The sequence below is a fragment of the Oryctolagus cuniculus genome, chromosome 11 (assembly GCF_051225735.1).
Source record: "Oryctolagus cuniculus isolate XC-2025 breed Fujian yellow rabbit chromosome 11, ASM5122573v1, whole genome shotgun sequence".
NCBI lineage: Eukaryota > Metazoa > Chordata > Mammalia > Lagomorpha > Leporidae > Oryctolagus > Oryctolagus cuniculus.
In genome coordinates this window covers 77,801,824-77,818,876 of record NC_142877.1, presented here as the reverse complement: position 1 = coordinate 77,818,876, position 17,053 = coordinate 77,801,824, and the positions used below count along the sequence as shown (strand labels likewise).

At 36.7% G+C, this 17,053-nt stretch overlaps 1 protein-coding gene across 1 annotated transcript in view; it reads right to left on the bottom strand.

Annotated features, from left to right (window-relative positions):
* Nucleotides 1–13,705: 13,705 nt before the first annotated feature.
* The window catches only part of LOC100355280 (GLIPR1-like protein 1), a 42,908-nt gene continuing 39,560 nt past the window's right edge, over nt 13,706–17,053 (bottom strand). Inside the window, exons 5-6 of the mRNA XM_089307443.1 lie at nt 13,939–13,989; nt 13,706–13,791 (exon numbers count right to left, since the gene is read on the bottom strand). Coding sequence (XP_089163569.1) covers nt 13,706–13,791; nt 13,939–13,989 — 137 coding nt within the window. The remainder of the gene's footprint in view (nt 13,792–13,938; nt 13,990–17,053) is intronic.

Here is a 17,053-nt window from a genome sequence, read left to right as displayed (position 1 = left end):
TATGGGCACCAGTTCGAGTCCTGGCTGCTCCACTTCTATCCAGCTCTCTGTTATGGCCTGGGAAAGCAGTGGAAGATAGTCTAAGTCCTTGGGCCCCTGTACCTACATTGGAGACCCAGAAGAAGCTCCTGGCTCCTGGCTTTGGAGTGGCACAGCTCTGGCCATTACAGCCATCTAGGGAGTGAACCAGTGGATGGAATACCTCTTTCTTTCTCACTCTCTCTCTTTCTGCCTCTGCCTCTATGTAACTCTGCCTTTCAAATACATAAAATAAATCTTTAAAAAAAAAAAAAAAGCACTGGGGCCGGCGCTGTGGCTCACTTGGTTAATCCTCTGCCTGCGGCGTCGCCATCCCATATGGGCGCCATCTCTAGTCCCGGTTGCCCCTCTTCCAGGCCAGCTCTCTGCTGTGGCCCGGGAGGGCAGTGGAGGATGGCCCAAGTGCTTGGGCCCCTGCACCCAAATGGGAGACCAGGAGGAAGCACCTGGTTCCTGGCTTCGGATTGGCATAGTTCCGGCCATAGTGGCCATATGGGGAGTGAACCAACGGAAGGAAGACCTTTCTCTCTGTACCTCTCTCACTGTCTAACTCTATCTGTTAAGAAAAAAAGAAAGAAAGGAAAAAAAAAAAGAACAAAGCACATATTTCAGTATATATACACCAAACTAAACTTTTAAAAAAATATGTATCTATTTTAAAATCAGTTATGGATGGGGGAGAAACAGAGAGGGAGAGAGAGAGAGGTCTTTCATGTACTGGCTTACTCCTTAAATACCCACAATGTCAGGGGCTGAGCCAGGTTGATCACAGGAGCTTTCACATCTCCCATGGGAGTGGAAAGAGCCCAAGCACGTGGGCTATCTTCTCCTGCCTTACCCAAGCCATTAGCTGAATGGGAACTGGAACATCTGGGCCATGATCTGATGCCCAGATGGTATGCTGGCATCCCAGGAGGCAGCTTTATATGCTACGTCATCAATGTTGACCCCAAAACTTACCATTTTTTTATTTAATAAATATAAATTTCCAAAGTACAGCTTTTGGATTACAGTGGCTTTTTCCCCCCATAACGTCCCTCCCACCCGCAACCCTCCCATCTCCCAGTCCCTCTCCCATCCCATTCACATCGATTCATTTTCAATTATCTTTATATACAGAAGATCAATTTAGTATATATTAAGTAAAGATTTCGACAGTTTGCACCCCCATAGAAACACAAAGTGTAAAGTACTGTTTGAGTACTAGTTATAGCATTAATTCACATTGTACAACACATTAAGGACAGAGAACCTACATGGGGAGTAAGTGCACAGTGACTCCTGTTGTTGACTTAACAAATTGACATTCTTGTTTATGGCGTCAGTAATCACCCGAGGCTCTTGTCATGAGTTGCCAAGGCTATGGAAGCCTTTTGAGTTCAGTGACTCTGATCATATTTAGGCAAGGTCATAGTCAAAGTGGAAGTTCTCTCCTCCCTTCAGAGAAAGGTACCTCCTTCTTTGATGGTCCGTTCTTTCTGCAGGGATCTCACTCACAAAGATCTTTCATTTAGGTGTTTTTTTTTTTTTTTTTTTTTTTTTTTTTGCCAGAGTTTCTTGGTTTTCCATGCCTGAAATACTCTCAGGGGCTTTTCAGCCGGATCCAAATGCCTTAAGGGCTGATTCTGAGGCCAGAGTGCTGTTCAGGACATCTGCCATTCTATGAGTCTGCTGTGTATCCCACTTCCTATGTTGGATCACCAAAACTTATCTTTTAATTCTATTTTTCCACAAAATTTTTAAAGTATTCCCATAAGGTTGTTTAAAACTATCATCTTCTTGAGAGGAGACATATCACTTTATCTTATTTGTCATGTATCTCCAAGAGGCTAAATAAATATTCTTGTTTTAATCAGTAATTTTAAAGGAAATACTGGGTAGGTTTTATATACTTTTTCTAGTATTGTATATATTCCTATATAGTAGGTTTTTTAAAATTTTATTTAAGTTGTACAAGCTTCATGTATTTCATATGTACAGATTTAGGAACACAGTGAAACATCCCGCCCTACCCTTCCTCCTGCCCATACTCCAACCCTTCTTCCTTCTCCCTTTCCCATTCTCACTCCTAACTTTTTTATAAAGATCTATGGATGGCTGTTGAATACATGAATGACTGAATAAACCAGTAAATGAAAACTAAATGTAAAATTGAATTTCAAATGCAAATTAATTTTGATCTACCAAGTAATAAAGATTAACTATCTTACAGATAATTTAATTTTGCTTATAGAAAAATTAATTGGTTGTAATAACAATGAGACTGTCATAGAAAAATGAATTATTTTGAAAATTGTCATGAAAGTAAATTTTAAATAACCAATACATAATCCGAGATTATTGCCCTTATAAAAGATGTTTTAACAAAATATCTGAATTGAATAAGTGTGGGTATTTTTGTGTAGAACATTTTTCTAATATTTAGGATGCTATATTCAGAAATATGGAAATAATTAAGGTGGACTAAGTCTAACCCCCAATAACAGATAAGCATATGCCCTTGTATTATTTTCTTGAATATTTATTTGTGTAATGGCCACAATTAGGTGGAAAATAGAATTTTTTAAGATTGTTGATAAACTTTTACAAGTTGATGTTTAGCTTTTGGTTTTGTTTTTTCAGTTTATGTTTGCTTTTCTTTCTGTGTGGACATAATGGTGGATGAATTTCATGGAACGTAGGGAAGAAATAGAGGGAGTACTTGAGGCATAGTCTTTGAATTACTTGGGCCGTCTTCCTCTGCTTTTCCAGGTGCGGTAGCAGGTAAGTGCATCAGTATCAGAGCAGCTGGGGCTAGAAATGATGTTCTGATATAAGATGCTGGCGGTGCAAGCTGTAGTATAAACTGCTGTGCCATAACACTGGTGTCAAGAGGCCTCATATTTTTCTCTTAAAAGTTGAAAGGATCTCAGGAGGCCAACTGATTGGATGAAGCCAATCTACTGTGTGAAGGGTAATCTGCTTCCCTCAAGGTATACTGACTTAAACATTAATCATATCTGAAATGTATTTTCACAGCAGTGTATACACTGCACTGATAAAGCAACAAGGTACAACAGCTAGCCCAGCTGACTCATAAAATCAGCCATCACAAACCAATGTTTTTACAAAAATAGTGAGTTTTGTTTTGTATAGCTGTTAAATTACTGGCAGATAACTAAAAACCTGTTGAGGCTTGGTTTTAGGATTAGCATACTGCACTTCCATCAGTCAAGTATTATCTCATGTAATTATATTTTAATTATATTTATTTATTTTTTATGCAGAACTATACTGCTTTATAGTTAAAAACATCATACACTTCAAAATTAAAACTTTAGGAACACGATGATTCTTCCCACAGTGCCTGCCCTCCCACTCATACTCCCACCTCTCTTCCTACTCCCTCTTATTTCCACTCTTATTTTGTACTGAGATATATTTTCAATTGACTTTATACATATATGTTTAACTCTATGTTAAGTAAAGAGTTCAACAAATAGTCTATAAAAAAACTGTTCCTTGACAGTCAAGACAAGGACTGTTCATGTCATTGTTTCTCAAAGTGTTGATTTCGCTTCTACAGATTACCTTTTAGATGCTCTATTCATTCTCCCAGATCAGGGAGAACATATGATATTTGTCCTTTGGGACTGCCTTATTTCACTAGTATGATGTTTTCCAGATTCATTCATTTTGTTGTAAATGATTGGATTTCATTTTTTTACTGCTGTGTAGTATTCCATAGTGTATATATTCCATAATTTCTTTATCCAGTCTTCAGTTAATGGGCATTTGGGCTGATTCCATGTCTTAGCTATTGTGAATTGAGCTGCCTTGAACACGGGGGTGCAGATAACTCTTTGACAGGCTGATTTCATTTCCCTTGGGTAAATTCCCAGGAATGGGATGGTTGGGTCATGTGGTAGGTCTATATTCAGATTTCTGAGGTATCTCCATTACTGTCTCCTGTAGTGGCTTTACCAGTTTACATTCCTACCAACAGTGGATTAGGGTACCTTTTCCCCCACATCCTCTCCAGCATTTGTTGTGTGTTGATTTCAGTATGAAAGCCATTCTAACGGGGGTGAGATGAAACCTCATTGTGGTTTTTATTTGTGTTTCCATGATCGCTAGTGATCTTGAGCATTTTTCTTTTTTTATTTTTATTTTTTCAAGGTTTTAAATTAATGAATAGAAATATATGTACAGCTTTTAGGGATATAGTGTTTCTTCCCTCTATTCCAGTCCTCTCACCCCCACTCCCATCCCACCTCCCACTCCCTCTCCCATTCCATTTTCCATTAAGATTCCTTTTTAAATTGACTTTATATACAGAAGATCAGCTCTATACTAAGAAGAGATTTCAACTATTTGCACTGACATAGACACACTAAGTATAAAGTATAGTTTAAGACAAGTCTTACTGTTAATTCTCATAGTACAGGGGGCTGGTGCTGTGGTGTAATGAGTAAAGCAGCCGCCTGCAGTGCTAACAACCCATATGGGTGCTGGTTTGAGTTCTGGCTGTTCCACTTTCAATCCAGCTCTCTGCTATGGCCTGGGAAAGCAGTAGAAGATGGCCCAAGTCCTTCGCCCCTGCACCTGTGTAGGAGACCTGGAGGAAGCTCCTGGCTCCTAGCTGTAGTTTGACACAGCTCCAGCCATTGCAGCCAGTTGGGGAGTGACCAGCAGATGGAAGACCTCTCTCTCTTGTTCTCTCTGCCTCTCCTTCTCTCTCTTTGCATAACTCTTTCAAATAAATAAATGAATCTTTTTAAAAAATTCTCATAGTAAACTCATTAAGGACAGAGATCCAATGTGGGGAGCAAGTGCACAGTGACTCCTGTTGTTGATTTAACAACTGACACTCATATTATGATGTCAGTGATCAGCAGAGGCTCTTGACATGAACTGCCTAGGCTATGGAAGCCTTTTGAGTTCACAAACTCTGGATCTTGAGCATTTTTTCATTTGATTGTTGGCCATTTGGATTTCTTCCTTTGAAAAATGTCTGTTTAAGGCCTTTGCCAATTTCTTCACTGGGTTATTTGCTTTATTGTTGTTGAGTTTCTTGATCTCTTCATATATTCTGGTTATTAATCCTTTATCAGTTGAATAGTTTGCAATTAATTTCTCTTATTCTGTCAGTTGCCTGTTCACTTTGCTGAGTGCTTCTTTTGCAGTACAGAAGCTTCTCAGTTTAATACCATTTGTTAATTTTGGCTTTGATTGCTTGTGTCTCTGGGATTTTTTTACAAGAATTCTTGCCTATGCCAATGTCTTGCAGGGTTTCCCCAATGTTCTTTAGCAATTTGATGATATTGGGTCATAGATTTAGTTCTTCAATCCATTTTGAGTAGATTTTTTGTGTAACATGAAAGGTAGGGATCTTGCTTCATACTTCTGCATGTGGAAATCCAGTTTTGCCAGCACCATTTGTTGAAGAGACTGTTGTTGCTCCAGGGATTGATTTTAGTTCCTCTGTCAAATATAAGATGGTTTTACATGCTTGGATTGATTTCTGGTGTTCCTATTTTGTGCCATCAGTTTATTCCTCTGTTTCTGTACCAGTACCAAGCTGTTTTGATTATAACCACTTTGTAGTATGTCTTGAAATCTGGTATTGTGATGCCTCTGGCTTTGTTTTTGTTGTATAAGATTGCTTTAGCTATTCGGGGTCTCCTGTGTTTCCATATGAATTTTAGCATCACTTTTTCTATATCTGACAAGAATGTCCTTGGTATTTTGATCAGTATTGCATTGAATCTGTAATTTGTTTTTACAAGAATGGACATTTTGATGATATTGATTCTTCCAATCCATGAACATGGAAGATTTTTCCATTTTTTTGTATCTCCTTTTATTTCTTTCCTTAACGTTTTGTAATTATCATCCTAGAGATCTTTGACATCCTTGGTTAAATTTATTCCAAGGTATTTGATATTTTGGTAGCTATTGTGAATGGGATTGATCTTAAAAGTTCTTTTTCAGCCATGGCATTGTCTGTGTATACAGAGGCTATTGATTTTTGTGTACTGATTTTATATCCTGCTAATTTACCAACCTCTTCTGTAAGTTCCAGTGGTGAGTATTGGCATTCTTGTCTGGTTCCAGATCTCAGTGGGAATGCTTCCAACTTTTCCCCATTCAATAGGATGCTGGCTGTGAGTTTGTCATAAATTGCCTTGATTGTGTTGAGGAATGTTCCTTCTATACCCAATTTTCTTAGAGTTTTCATCATGAAAGGTCATTGTATGTTATCAGATGCTTTCTCTGCATAATCATATGGTTTTTATTCTTCAGTTTGTTAATGTGATACATCACAATGATTGACTAGCAAATGCTGAATCATGCCTGCATACCAAGGATAAATCCCACTTGATCTCGGTGAATGATCTTTCTGATGTGTTGTTGGATTTGATTTGCTACAATTTTGTTGAGGATTTCTGCATCTGTGTTCATCAGGGAAATTGGTCTGTAGTTCTTTTTCTCTGTTGCATCTTTTTCACGTTTAGGAGTAAGGTGATGCTGGCTTCGTAGAAATAATTTGGGAAGATTCCCTCCCTTTCAATTGTTTTGAATACTTGACAAAAATTGGAGTCACTTATTTTTTAAATATCTGGTAGAATTCAGCAGTGAAGCCATCCAGTCTTGGGCTTTTCTTTCTTGAGAGGGTCTTTATTACTGACTCAATTTCCGTCTTTGTTATGGGTCTATTTAAGTTTTATGTGTCTTCGTGGCTCAATTTAGGTAGAATGTATGTGTTCAGGAATCTATCCATTTCCTCTAGGTTTCCCGTTTTGTTGGCATACAGTTCTTTTTAGTAATTTCTGATGATGCTTTGCAGGGAACAGTATTCTGGGTTGACAGTTTTTTTCTCTTAAGACTTGGAAATTTTCTCACCATTCTATTCTAGCCCTTAGGGTTTCTGATGCGAAGTCCACTGTGAATCTAATTAGAGATCCTCTGAAAGTAATTTGGCATTTTCTTGTGCACATTTTAGAATCTTTTCATTATGTTTTACTGTGGAGAGTTTGATTACAATATGTGTCATGGTTTAAATATGTTAAAATGTATAATTGTATGCCTTAGTCAGTGTTTGGTTGCATATATTAACAATCTGTTTAAATCAATTTACAGTCCTCCATTGTCTACAGAGCAATATGTTTACAAATAAAAATGTCTTTGTTCCTGTACTTCACAATCTATCAATTAAGATTAAATTCTCATAGTCATCTTTGATTGTGCCCTCTCTAATGTCAAATTCGATGTTAATCCAATTATTTTATTTTACTTAGAATGGTATAAGTATTTAATCTTTGAAACTGAAAAATAAACACTAACAAATAATTATTTTTCAATATTTGTTCTCTTTTTCTGATTCACTATAAGCTATAAATGTTTATAGAAGTGTATTTATAGATCAGGAACATTATCTGTTCTTTATAATGTCTCTTAGATTTGTTGTTCTCTGTTCTTTAGGAACACCAATTCATAGATTTATCTGCCCCATCTTTTTCATTAGTTTTTTCATATCTATTTTGATTTTTGTTTTTCATCTTTGTGTTCCAAGAGAATTTTTTAAGGTAGTCTTAGACTTGCATTCTGTGTTTGACAAAATATGTTTTTTTCCCAGAAACCTTTTATTTAAGGTATACAAACTTCATGCATTTCACAAATACAACTTTAGGAACATATTATATTGTCAGGTATGAAATAAGAAGCTATTAAAATTTTTGTCTTCAAGTTGCTCTTGATTAAAAAAGCTGCTATTTTTAAAATAAGACATTCTCTCTGTATCCTTCTATATATATTATATGTGTTTGTGTATTATGTATATGTATTCTATAGCTATATATAAATACAACACATATATAGGTGAAACATTTCAACACAGGGTGGTAGTTGATAAATGTTATAAACAGGCACATATAAAGTTGTATGCAAGTTTTGGACATGTGAGAAAACGTCTCAAGATGCTGATTTTTTATCATTAACTCCAGACGAGTACTTTTATCATCATTTAGAGGATCATTAAGTTCATTTTTTTTCTTTTTTTAAGATTTATTATTTATTTATTTGAAAGTCAGAGTTACACAGAGAGAGAACGAGAGGCAGAGAGAGAGAGTACTCCTCAATTGAGCTGCAATGGCTGGAGCTGCGCCAATCCAAATCCAGGAGCCACAAGCTTCTTCCTGGTTTCTCACATGGGCGCAGGGGCCCAAGGACTTGGGCCATCTTCCACTGCTTTCCCAGGCCATAAAAGAGAGCTGGATCAGAAGTGGAGCAGCCAGGTCTCGAACCAGCGCCCATATAGGATGCCAACAGTGCAGGTGGCAGCTTTACCCGCTATGCCACAGCACCGGCCCCAAGTTCATTGTTTTCTTTAGGGATAACAGAAAAAATAAAACATTCAAAAAGTCAAAAAATTAGACAAAAATACAGGTACATGTTACAGAAAATTTGAAAGCAAACATTTCTGAAAATAAATTCTAAGATGACTTAGAAATTTCTTAAATCCATGGATTATCCATAAATACAATATAGAAAATAAACACATAAGATCTACAGGTATTCCCTCAAGAACTGCCTCCCCACCCAAGTACAGCAACTGTTGTTTAACAATTGCCTATCTATGCATTTCTCCCTCTCTCTCTCAAAAAAAAAATATATATATATATATATATATACATATACACACACACACGTTCTAGATGTGGGCCCCAAAAGCATCTTTAGATGATGGAGTAAGGACAACTGTGATAATCCTACAAACTTCCTGGTGGGCAGTTTGCCTGTCTGCAGTGAGGGCACAGACATCAGTATCGTAGTCCTGGCTGTTTCCTGGAGCAGAGCAGGGAAGTATCCAGCTTCAGCTCACAGGGCTTCTTTTGATCAGGCCAGTCAGGTTTTGGTTCTCAGTGACTCCAGTCAGAAAGATATGGTAACAATTAGAAACGTTAGTTTGCAGAGTTGTAGTCAGACATTAGAGGAAACAAGAAGAATTGACAAAATGTGCAAGATGACAGGATCCAGGTTGGTTTACATGTAGGTTCTATAACCTCAAGGACAATGAACAATTAAAATCCAATAACCCACAAGGATGTTCTATAGTTTTCCACTGAAACATGAAAGTATTTTTTGTAGTCACTCCTTTCTTGATAAAATGAGCTAAAGTCAGGTTATTCTGCTTTACAAAATAAGTCTGGTCTCATTAGATTTGGTTTCATTATTGACTTTAATGCAGAAAGCATAGTAATGGACTGCAAAGGCATTTTTAAAATTTGCTTTGCCAGAAATTTTCATTAGAAATTTCATTAGAAATTAGACTTTCAAAGGTTACTTGAGGCTAGGAAGTTAGGCCAAGAACTCACCACTGAGAGCAAGAGAGACAGTGAATTTCATTCTCTTTTCATCCCCAAATGCCTGCAACAGCTTGGGCTGGGCCAGCTGAAGCCAGGATCCCAGAATTCAATCTGGGTTTCCCAGGTGGGTGGCAAGGACCCAAGTGCTTGAGCCATCACTTGTTGCCTCCCAAGGTATGGCATAAACAGTAAGGTAGAATCAGAAGCAGAGTTGACACTTGAACCCAAGCAGTCTGACATAGGGTGCAGGCATTCCAAGTTGTGCTTCAATTATTACATCCCAATGTTGTGCCAGATGCCCTCTCAGACCCTATTTAAAAGAAAGCAATGGACTGTCTTCTAGAAAATTCTGCCCACCAGTCTAAGGAAGTTATATTAAAAACAGATAGGAAAAAAATGTCATATGGGAAATCACGAACAGTAGCACCATTAGAAAATTGTATGAAGAAGTCAATAGGAATTTTTTATATTTAAAAAAGCCTAAAGCTAGTGTAATTAAAATAGTCATGCTACATCTATTCTTTTCACATATAATAGATCAAATGTTACCAGGTTTCAGGATAAAACTGGGTCTCATGAATTAAAATACAACTATCTTTATTAAAATCATAAAACTTTTGTGGAATGCCAAAAACTTGAGTGCACTCTCCTAAGATATAACAAGCCATTCATTGACATCTGGGGGCTAGAAGAATGTAGGAATTTATTATGTAATGCCCAGAATAAGGAACTAGGTAGCTGTTGGTTAATCCTGAACTCCCCGAGGGATTAAGTGTGGTGAATCTTACAGAATAAAATTGGAGGTGAGTGGTATGCAATCAGCTTGTCTGTAGGTCTCTGGTTGATCCTCAGTGCACCTGGACTTCCTTTGATCAGTGATAGGAAGCTTATATGTTCTTCTGAAATGCTATTATTGCAAAGTGGATTGCAGCCTGCCTGGGGTCTAGAGGTATGCTGATTATTTGATCCGAGTTTACAGTTCCTGTGAAGACTCTCAATATGAAATCTAGAGTAGGCTGTTACCTTTAGGGGTGATCATGTCATTCTGAATTTTATCATCATGTAGAGCCAGCCTGACCTTATAAAACTCCCTTATTTTAGTCAGATTTACCCCAGAAGGTCAAGGGTGGTTCAACATTTGCAATCAATAAACATTATAAATCACATCAATAGGATTTTTTTTTTTGGACAGGCAGAGTGGACAGTGAGAGAGAGACAGAGAGAAAGGTCTTCCTTTGCCATTGGTTCACCCTCCAATGGCTGCCGCGGCAGGCGCACTGCGGCCGGCGCACCGCGCTGATCCGATGGCAGGAGCCAGGTACTTATCCTGGTCTCCCATGGGGTACAGGGCCCAAGGACTTGGGCCATCCTCCACTGCCTTCCCGGGCCACAGCAGAGAGCTGGCCTGGAAGAGGGGCAACCGGGACAGAATCCAGCGCCCCGACCGGGACTAGAACCCGGTGTGCCGGTGCCGCAAGGGGAAGGATTAGCCTAGTGAGCCACAGCAGCGGCTCATCAATAGGATGTTTAACAAAAACTTTATGATCATCTCATTAGATGCAGAGCTGCCCACCTGAGACTACCTATCCATCAAAGGATGAACTCAGAAATGCTTGATTATATGATCTTTTAAATGCAATTTTGGATTTGATGTGCTAGTATTTAGTTGAGAATATTTGCATCTATATTCATTAAGGAGATAGATGTTTAGTTTTCATGTTGTGTCTTTGTTTGGTTTTGATATCCATAATATATAGGCCTCAAAAAAAAAAAAGAGTTTGGCAGAGTTCCATTCTGTTCATTATTTTGGAATAGTTAGAAAAATATTGAAGTTACTTCCTCTTTTAATGTTTTGTCAAATCAGTAGTAAATTTTTCAGGTCTTCTTGGGCTTTTCCTTGATGAAAGATTTTTGATTATTGCATCAATCTCATTGCCATTTTTATGGGTCTGTTTAAGTTGTCTATATCTTCTTGATTTAATCTCAGTATATCATATGAATCCAGGCATTTATCCATTTTTTCGAGGTTTTCCAGTTTAATAGTATACAATTTTTCAAAGTATTTTCTTTTGATCCTTTGTATTTTGGTGGTGTCAGTTGTAATATATCCATTTTCATCTCTAATTTTATTTATTTGAGTTTTCTCACATTTTTTTCTTTGTGAGTCTGGTTAGAGGTTTATTTTGTATATTTTTTCAACTACTTTTTTGTTTTGTTATCTTTAATTTTTTAGTTTCAATTTCATTTATTTCTTCTCTGATGCTTATTATTTCACATGTCCTGCTGATTTTGGGTTTGTTTTGTTTTTGTTTTTCTTAGTCTTCAAAATGCATAATTAGGTCTTTGAGACATTTCTCTGGTTAATATAAACACTTAAGGCTATTATTAATGAAAAACCTCAAAATTTTATGAGAAGAGCATAATGACAATATAATACGTAGAGAAGTATACTCTATGTGCATGTCATTTTATCTTTGGTCTGTTTCAAACCACAAATTAGGAAGCAATTCATTGTGAATTTGTATTCTAACAATGTAATAGTTAAAACACTTCAAAAGTTTACATTACTAAAAGGATAATGACTCCATATTTATGATGCTAAGTGGCAGTGTGGTGGTTAATTTTATGAAGTCAATGAGACTATACAGTGATGACCAGTTGTTTGGTCAAGCCCCAGAGGCTGATGTAAAGGTATTTTTAAAGGTGTGATTAAAATATACAACCTTCGGGCCGGTGCCCCAGCTCAATAGGCTAATCCTCCACCTGCGGCACTGGTACCCCGGGTTCTAGTCCCGGTTGCCCCTCTTCCTGTCCAGCTCTCTGCTGTGGCCCGGGAGTGCAGTGGAGGATGGCCCAAGTCCTTGGGCCCTGCACCTGCATGGGAGACCAGGAAAAGCACTTGGCTCCTGGCTTAGGATCAACGCGATGCACCAGCTGCAGTGCGCCAGTCGCAGAGGCCACTGAGGGGTGAACCAACGGAAAAGGAAGACCTTTCTCTCTGTCTCTCTCTCTCACTGTCCACTCTGCCTGTCCAAAAAAAATTTTAAAAAAATATACAACCTTCAAGTAAATTGAGTTATCCTCCTTAATATGCATGGGACTCATTCCATCAGTTGAAGGGCTTAAGAACACAGATTTAGTTTTCCTGATGAAGGAATTCTGCCTCACAACTACAGCCCAGAAATTCTGCCTGTTTCCAGCAGGTGGGTGCAAGACTGCAACACCAACTTTTACTTGAATTCTCATCTTTCTAGCTTGCTTTACAGATTCTGACTTGTTTGCAAAAATAATTCTGTGAGTCACTAAAAATCCCTTTCTTCCCCTTTTTGTCTCTTTGCCCCAGATATTCTTAGTGTTTCTTTGGTGAACACTGACCACTGTCAGCAGATTTGAAATTTAAAACTACTTAGATTCATTTCATCTTTTATTACTTTGGATTGTAGTGGGAATCTCAGAGAGACAGAATACAAAGGCTTTTAACAAGAAAGAATTTTATTCCCTATGCTGGCAGTCCCAGAAGATTTGTATCTGAAGTCTGGGCCCTGAACAAAACAGGGTGTTGCCTTACAGACCCTGGCAGAAACAACTGTAAGCTTTTATTGTTTGTTTGTTTACATATTTGGTTAAACATATTTGATTGGATAGTTAAAAACTGTAGCACTGCTTCTGCAACCATTACACAAAGGTACACCTATGTGTATTAGATTTGATTTAGTTGACCTAGGTGCAATTGTAGCATTACTTTGACAGCTCCCTCTGTGCCTCCCCCAGCCCCCATTTCCCAGAAAGCCTCTGCTGCCCTACAGTTTCTGCCTTTAGTCATTTTTTTCTACCTAAGGAGAAGGGGGTCCCTGCCACAGAATCAATTAAAGAGGTAATCTATTGGCCAGTATACACAAAACATTTATTACTCCTTTAAAAATACATGTTAAGATGGTCTTACATGTAGTTAGCTGAGGGTGCACATGGATGCAGCAGCCCAAGGACTTGGGCCATCTTCTAGTGCTTTCCCAGGCCATAGCAGAGAGCTGGATCAGAAGTGGAGCAGCCGGGTCTTGAACTAGTGCCCATATGGGATGCCAGCACTGCAGGCGGTGGCTTTACCCGCTATGCCACAGTGCTGGCCCCAGGGATTTTTATATAGAAACTATTTTAGTTAAAAAATAAACTTACAACTTTAGCGCTTAACCATCTTCTATACTGTATCTTTTGAATCAAAAACAAACATTGTCTTTAGATACAAGAGTATCGAAGCTTTAATAGAGAATTAAATTGATGAAGAGTGACATTTGGTCATAAATTTTTCCTTTATTGACATATTAGAAGATTCTCTGGAGAAGAAAGCTGAGGCTCACTAGATTACATGCCATAGCCTGAGGTGCTCTGGCCCCTGGGGTTTCATTTGGACGAACTGTCAATAAAACACAACAATTAATGCTCAGTTTAGTTTCAAGGGGAACAAATACTTAAATCAATACTGAAATATTTTGATACATACTGGTATTGGTATTGGTATTGGTATTGGTATTGGTATTGGTGTTGGTATTGGTATTTGTATTGGTATTGGTATTGATAATTTCAGGCATAACAATTTGTGGAATTCCTAAAGCAGAAAAAAAAGTTAATATTATAAAATGAAAAGCATTCACTTTTTTCCTGGCTTTTAGAGTCTGACAGTCAATCTAGAAAATTTTGTTTTACCTTTTCACTTAAGAAAGATGAAAACATCTTACTCAAATGCTACAGTGTTTCAAAATCTTTTTGATGCCACCTACCAGTATGTCAACAAATACTTCTAGAATATCTCTTGTATTGTAGGCATAGAAGTCTAAAAATAGGCAAAACTATAAAGTAGCACTTCATTTCTGGCACTCTGCCATGCCCAGTTCACATCCCTGAAAAATATAATTCCCTCTTATGGACTTTTGGGTACTTGGAATCCCCAATTAAGTATCTCATTCAGTTCTTTGGTGGTCCTTGTTCTAAATTTTTGCTCCATGTCCTTTCCACAAATTTTTCTTCCTTGTTCACTTTTGTAATAGGATCCTCTGCTCTGTTCTAAATTTGTTTTCTTATTTCATTGATTTATATACATATATATTTTTATATATTATCATTTTCTATTGTGTGGAGAAAGGAATAAAATAAAGTCCCTTTCATTATAGCAAAGGTTGAATGGTGGCAAATCTATCATCAGTTTCAAAACTGAATAAATAAAATGAATAAAAATGTTTATTTCAAAGAATGGCAAGCCCATGAGAAATACAAACTGTATCAAATGATAGAAAATAATGAGGAACTTAATTACAATAATAGCTAAAATTTACTAAAATATTTTGGGGGTTCAAAATGCTTTGACTTATATTTAATCCTCTGACTCTCCTCCTGAGTTAAGCCATTTGACTTCCCATCCTAGATATGTCATCATCAAGCTATGATTCCTGTCTCTCAGAAAGTCATCCAACAAATTTTTATATCTATATCTATATCTGTATCTCTATCTATCTATCTATCTATCTATCTAAGATAACCAATAAAAAGAGGCAAAGGCACAAATCAAAAGTCTTAAGACTTAAGTGGAATATAACTATAGACAGAGCAGAGGCAAAATTATAAAAAATTCATTAAATCTTATGTATAACAAAGTTTGCTAATGTTACCTCTAAACCTGAATATCATGTAACCATGAAGTAAATTAAATCAGCAATTTAAAACTTAAAGGCACACAGCATACATGTGCACACACACATATACACAAACTCCCCCAGAACAAAATACACCAAATAGGCTTATAGAGAATGTTTCCCAAACATACAAAAATGAAATAATGAGAATTGTGCACTACCCATAACTAAATGTAAAAAGAAGCAATATTCCCAATTTCCAACCTCTTTTATAAGACTACTACAACCTTAAATTCAAAATCATGTATGGAGAGGTAAAGAAGGAAAATTGTAGGCCAATTATAATTCTAAAATTAAATGCCAAAATTACAAAAAAAAAGTGAATAAGAAGCTAACCATTTATATATGAAACCTCATGACTAAATTGGTTTTATCACAAGAATGAAAGAATGACCCACTCTTGGATTAGTGGGTTATTACTTAACTCTCAATATCTTTTGAAATTTTACATGTGACTGGGTTGCATTATAAATCTTTGGATAAAGTTTATAACATTGACACATTAAAGATTTAAAAATTGAGTGATTTGAAGATATGCATAAAAAATCTAAAATTAAACATTCATTCAAGTTAAAAATTAATAGAATAAGGGAAAAATAATAATTTTATATCCTAGTAATGAGGAATAATTTAAAGTAATCTACATCAAATATGCAAAATGATGGAACATGGCTTTTATATTGAGAGGAAGATACCATTATCACAGTTTATGTTCAACTTTGCACTTGATAATTGTCTATTTTTAGGAGTAAATAAATAATGGATATAAAGATTAGGAGAAATTTCAAAATTTGCAGTTATTTTTAAGTAAATAACATGATTTTCATTGTAGAAAAATTAACTAATAGAAATAATAAGAAAGTTTGGTAAGATTCCTGTATAGCAGACTATTAGACAAAAGCATTAATATTTCAGTAAATCAGCAAAATCAATTTGTAAATGAAATTTAAAGCATGTATAATAACAATAGGTACATGTTACCAAGAAATCTCCTGTGCAAGATCTCTACTAAGAAAATTTCAATGTTTAAGTGTAAAACAATTTTTTTTAACTTTCATTTAATGAATATAAATTTCCAAAGTACAGAATATGGATTACAATGGCTTTCCCCCCATAATGTCCCTCCCACCCGCAACCCTCCCCTTATCCACTCCCTCTCCCCTTCCATTCACATCAAGATTCATTTTCTATTCTCTTTATATACAGAAGATCAATTTAGCATACATTAAGTAAAGATTTCAACGGTTTGCTCCCACACAGAAACATAAAGTGAAAAATACTGTTTGAGTACTAGTTATAGCATTAAATCTCAATGTACAGCACACTAAGGACAAAGATCCTACATGAGGAGTAATTGCACAGTGACTCCTGTTGTTGACTTAACAAATTGACACTCTTGTTTATGGCCTCAGTAATCATCCTAGGCTCTTGTCATGAGCTGCCAAGGCTATGGAAGCCCCCTGAGTTCACTGACTCTGATCATATTTGGACAAGGCCATGGTCAAAGTGGAAGTTCTCTCCTCCCTTCAGAGAAAGGTACCTCCTTCTTTGATGACCCATTCTTTCCACTGGGATCTCACTCACAGAGATCTTTCATTTAGGTTTTTTTTTTCCCCCAGAGTGTCTTGGCTTTCCATGCCTGAAATACTCTCATGGGCATTTCGGCCGGATCCGCATGCCTTAAGGGCTGATTATGAAGCCAGAGTGCTGTTAGGACATTTGCCATTCTATGGGTCTGCTGTGTATCTCACTTCCCATGTTGGATCATTCTCTCCCTTTTTGATTCTATCAGCTAGTATTTGCAGACATTATTCTTGTTTATGTGATCCCTTTGGTTCTTAGTCCTATCATTTAAGTGTAAAACAATTAAAATGACTTCAATAAACCATTTTATTGTTGTAAATAGTCAATGTTGTAAAAATATTAATTATTCCCACATTTGTCTATAAATTCAATATAATTCCAACCAAAACCCAACAAAGT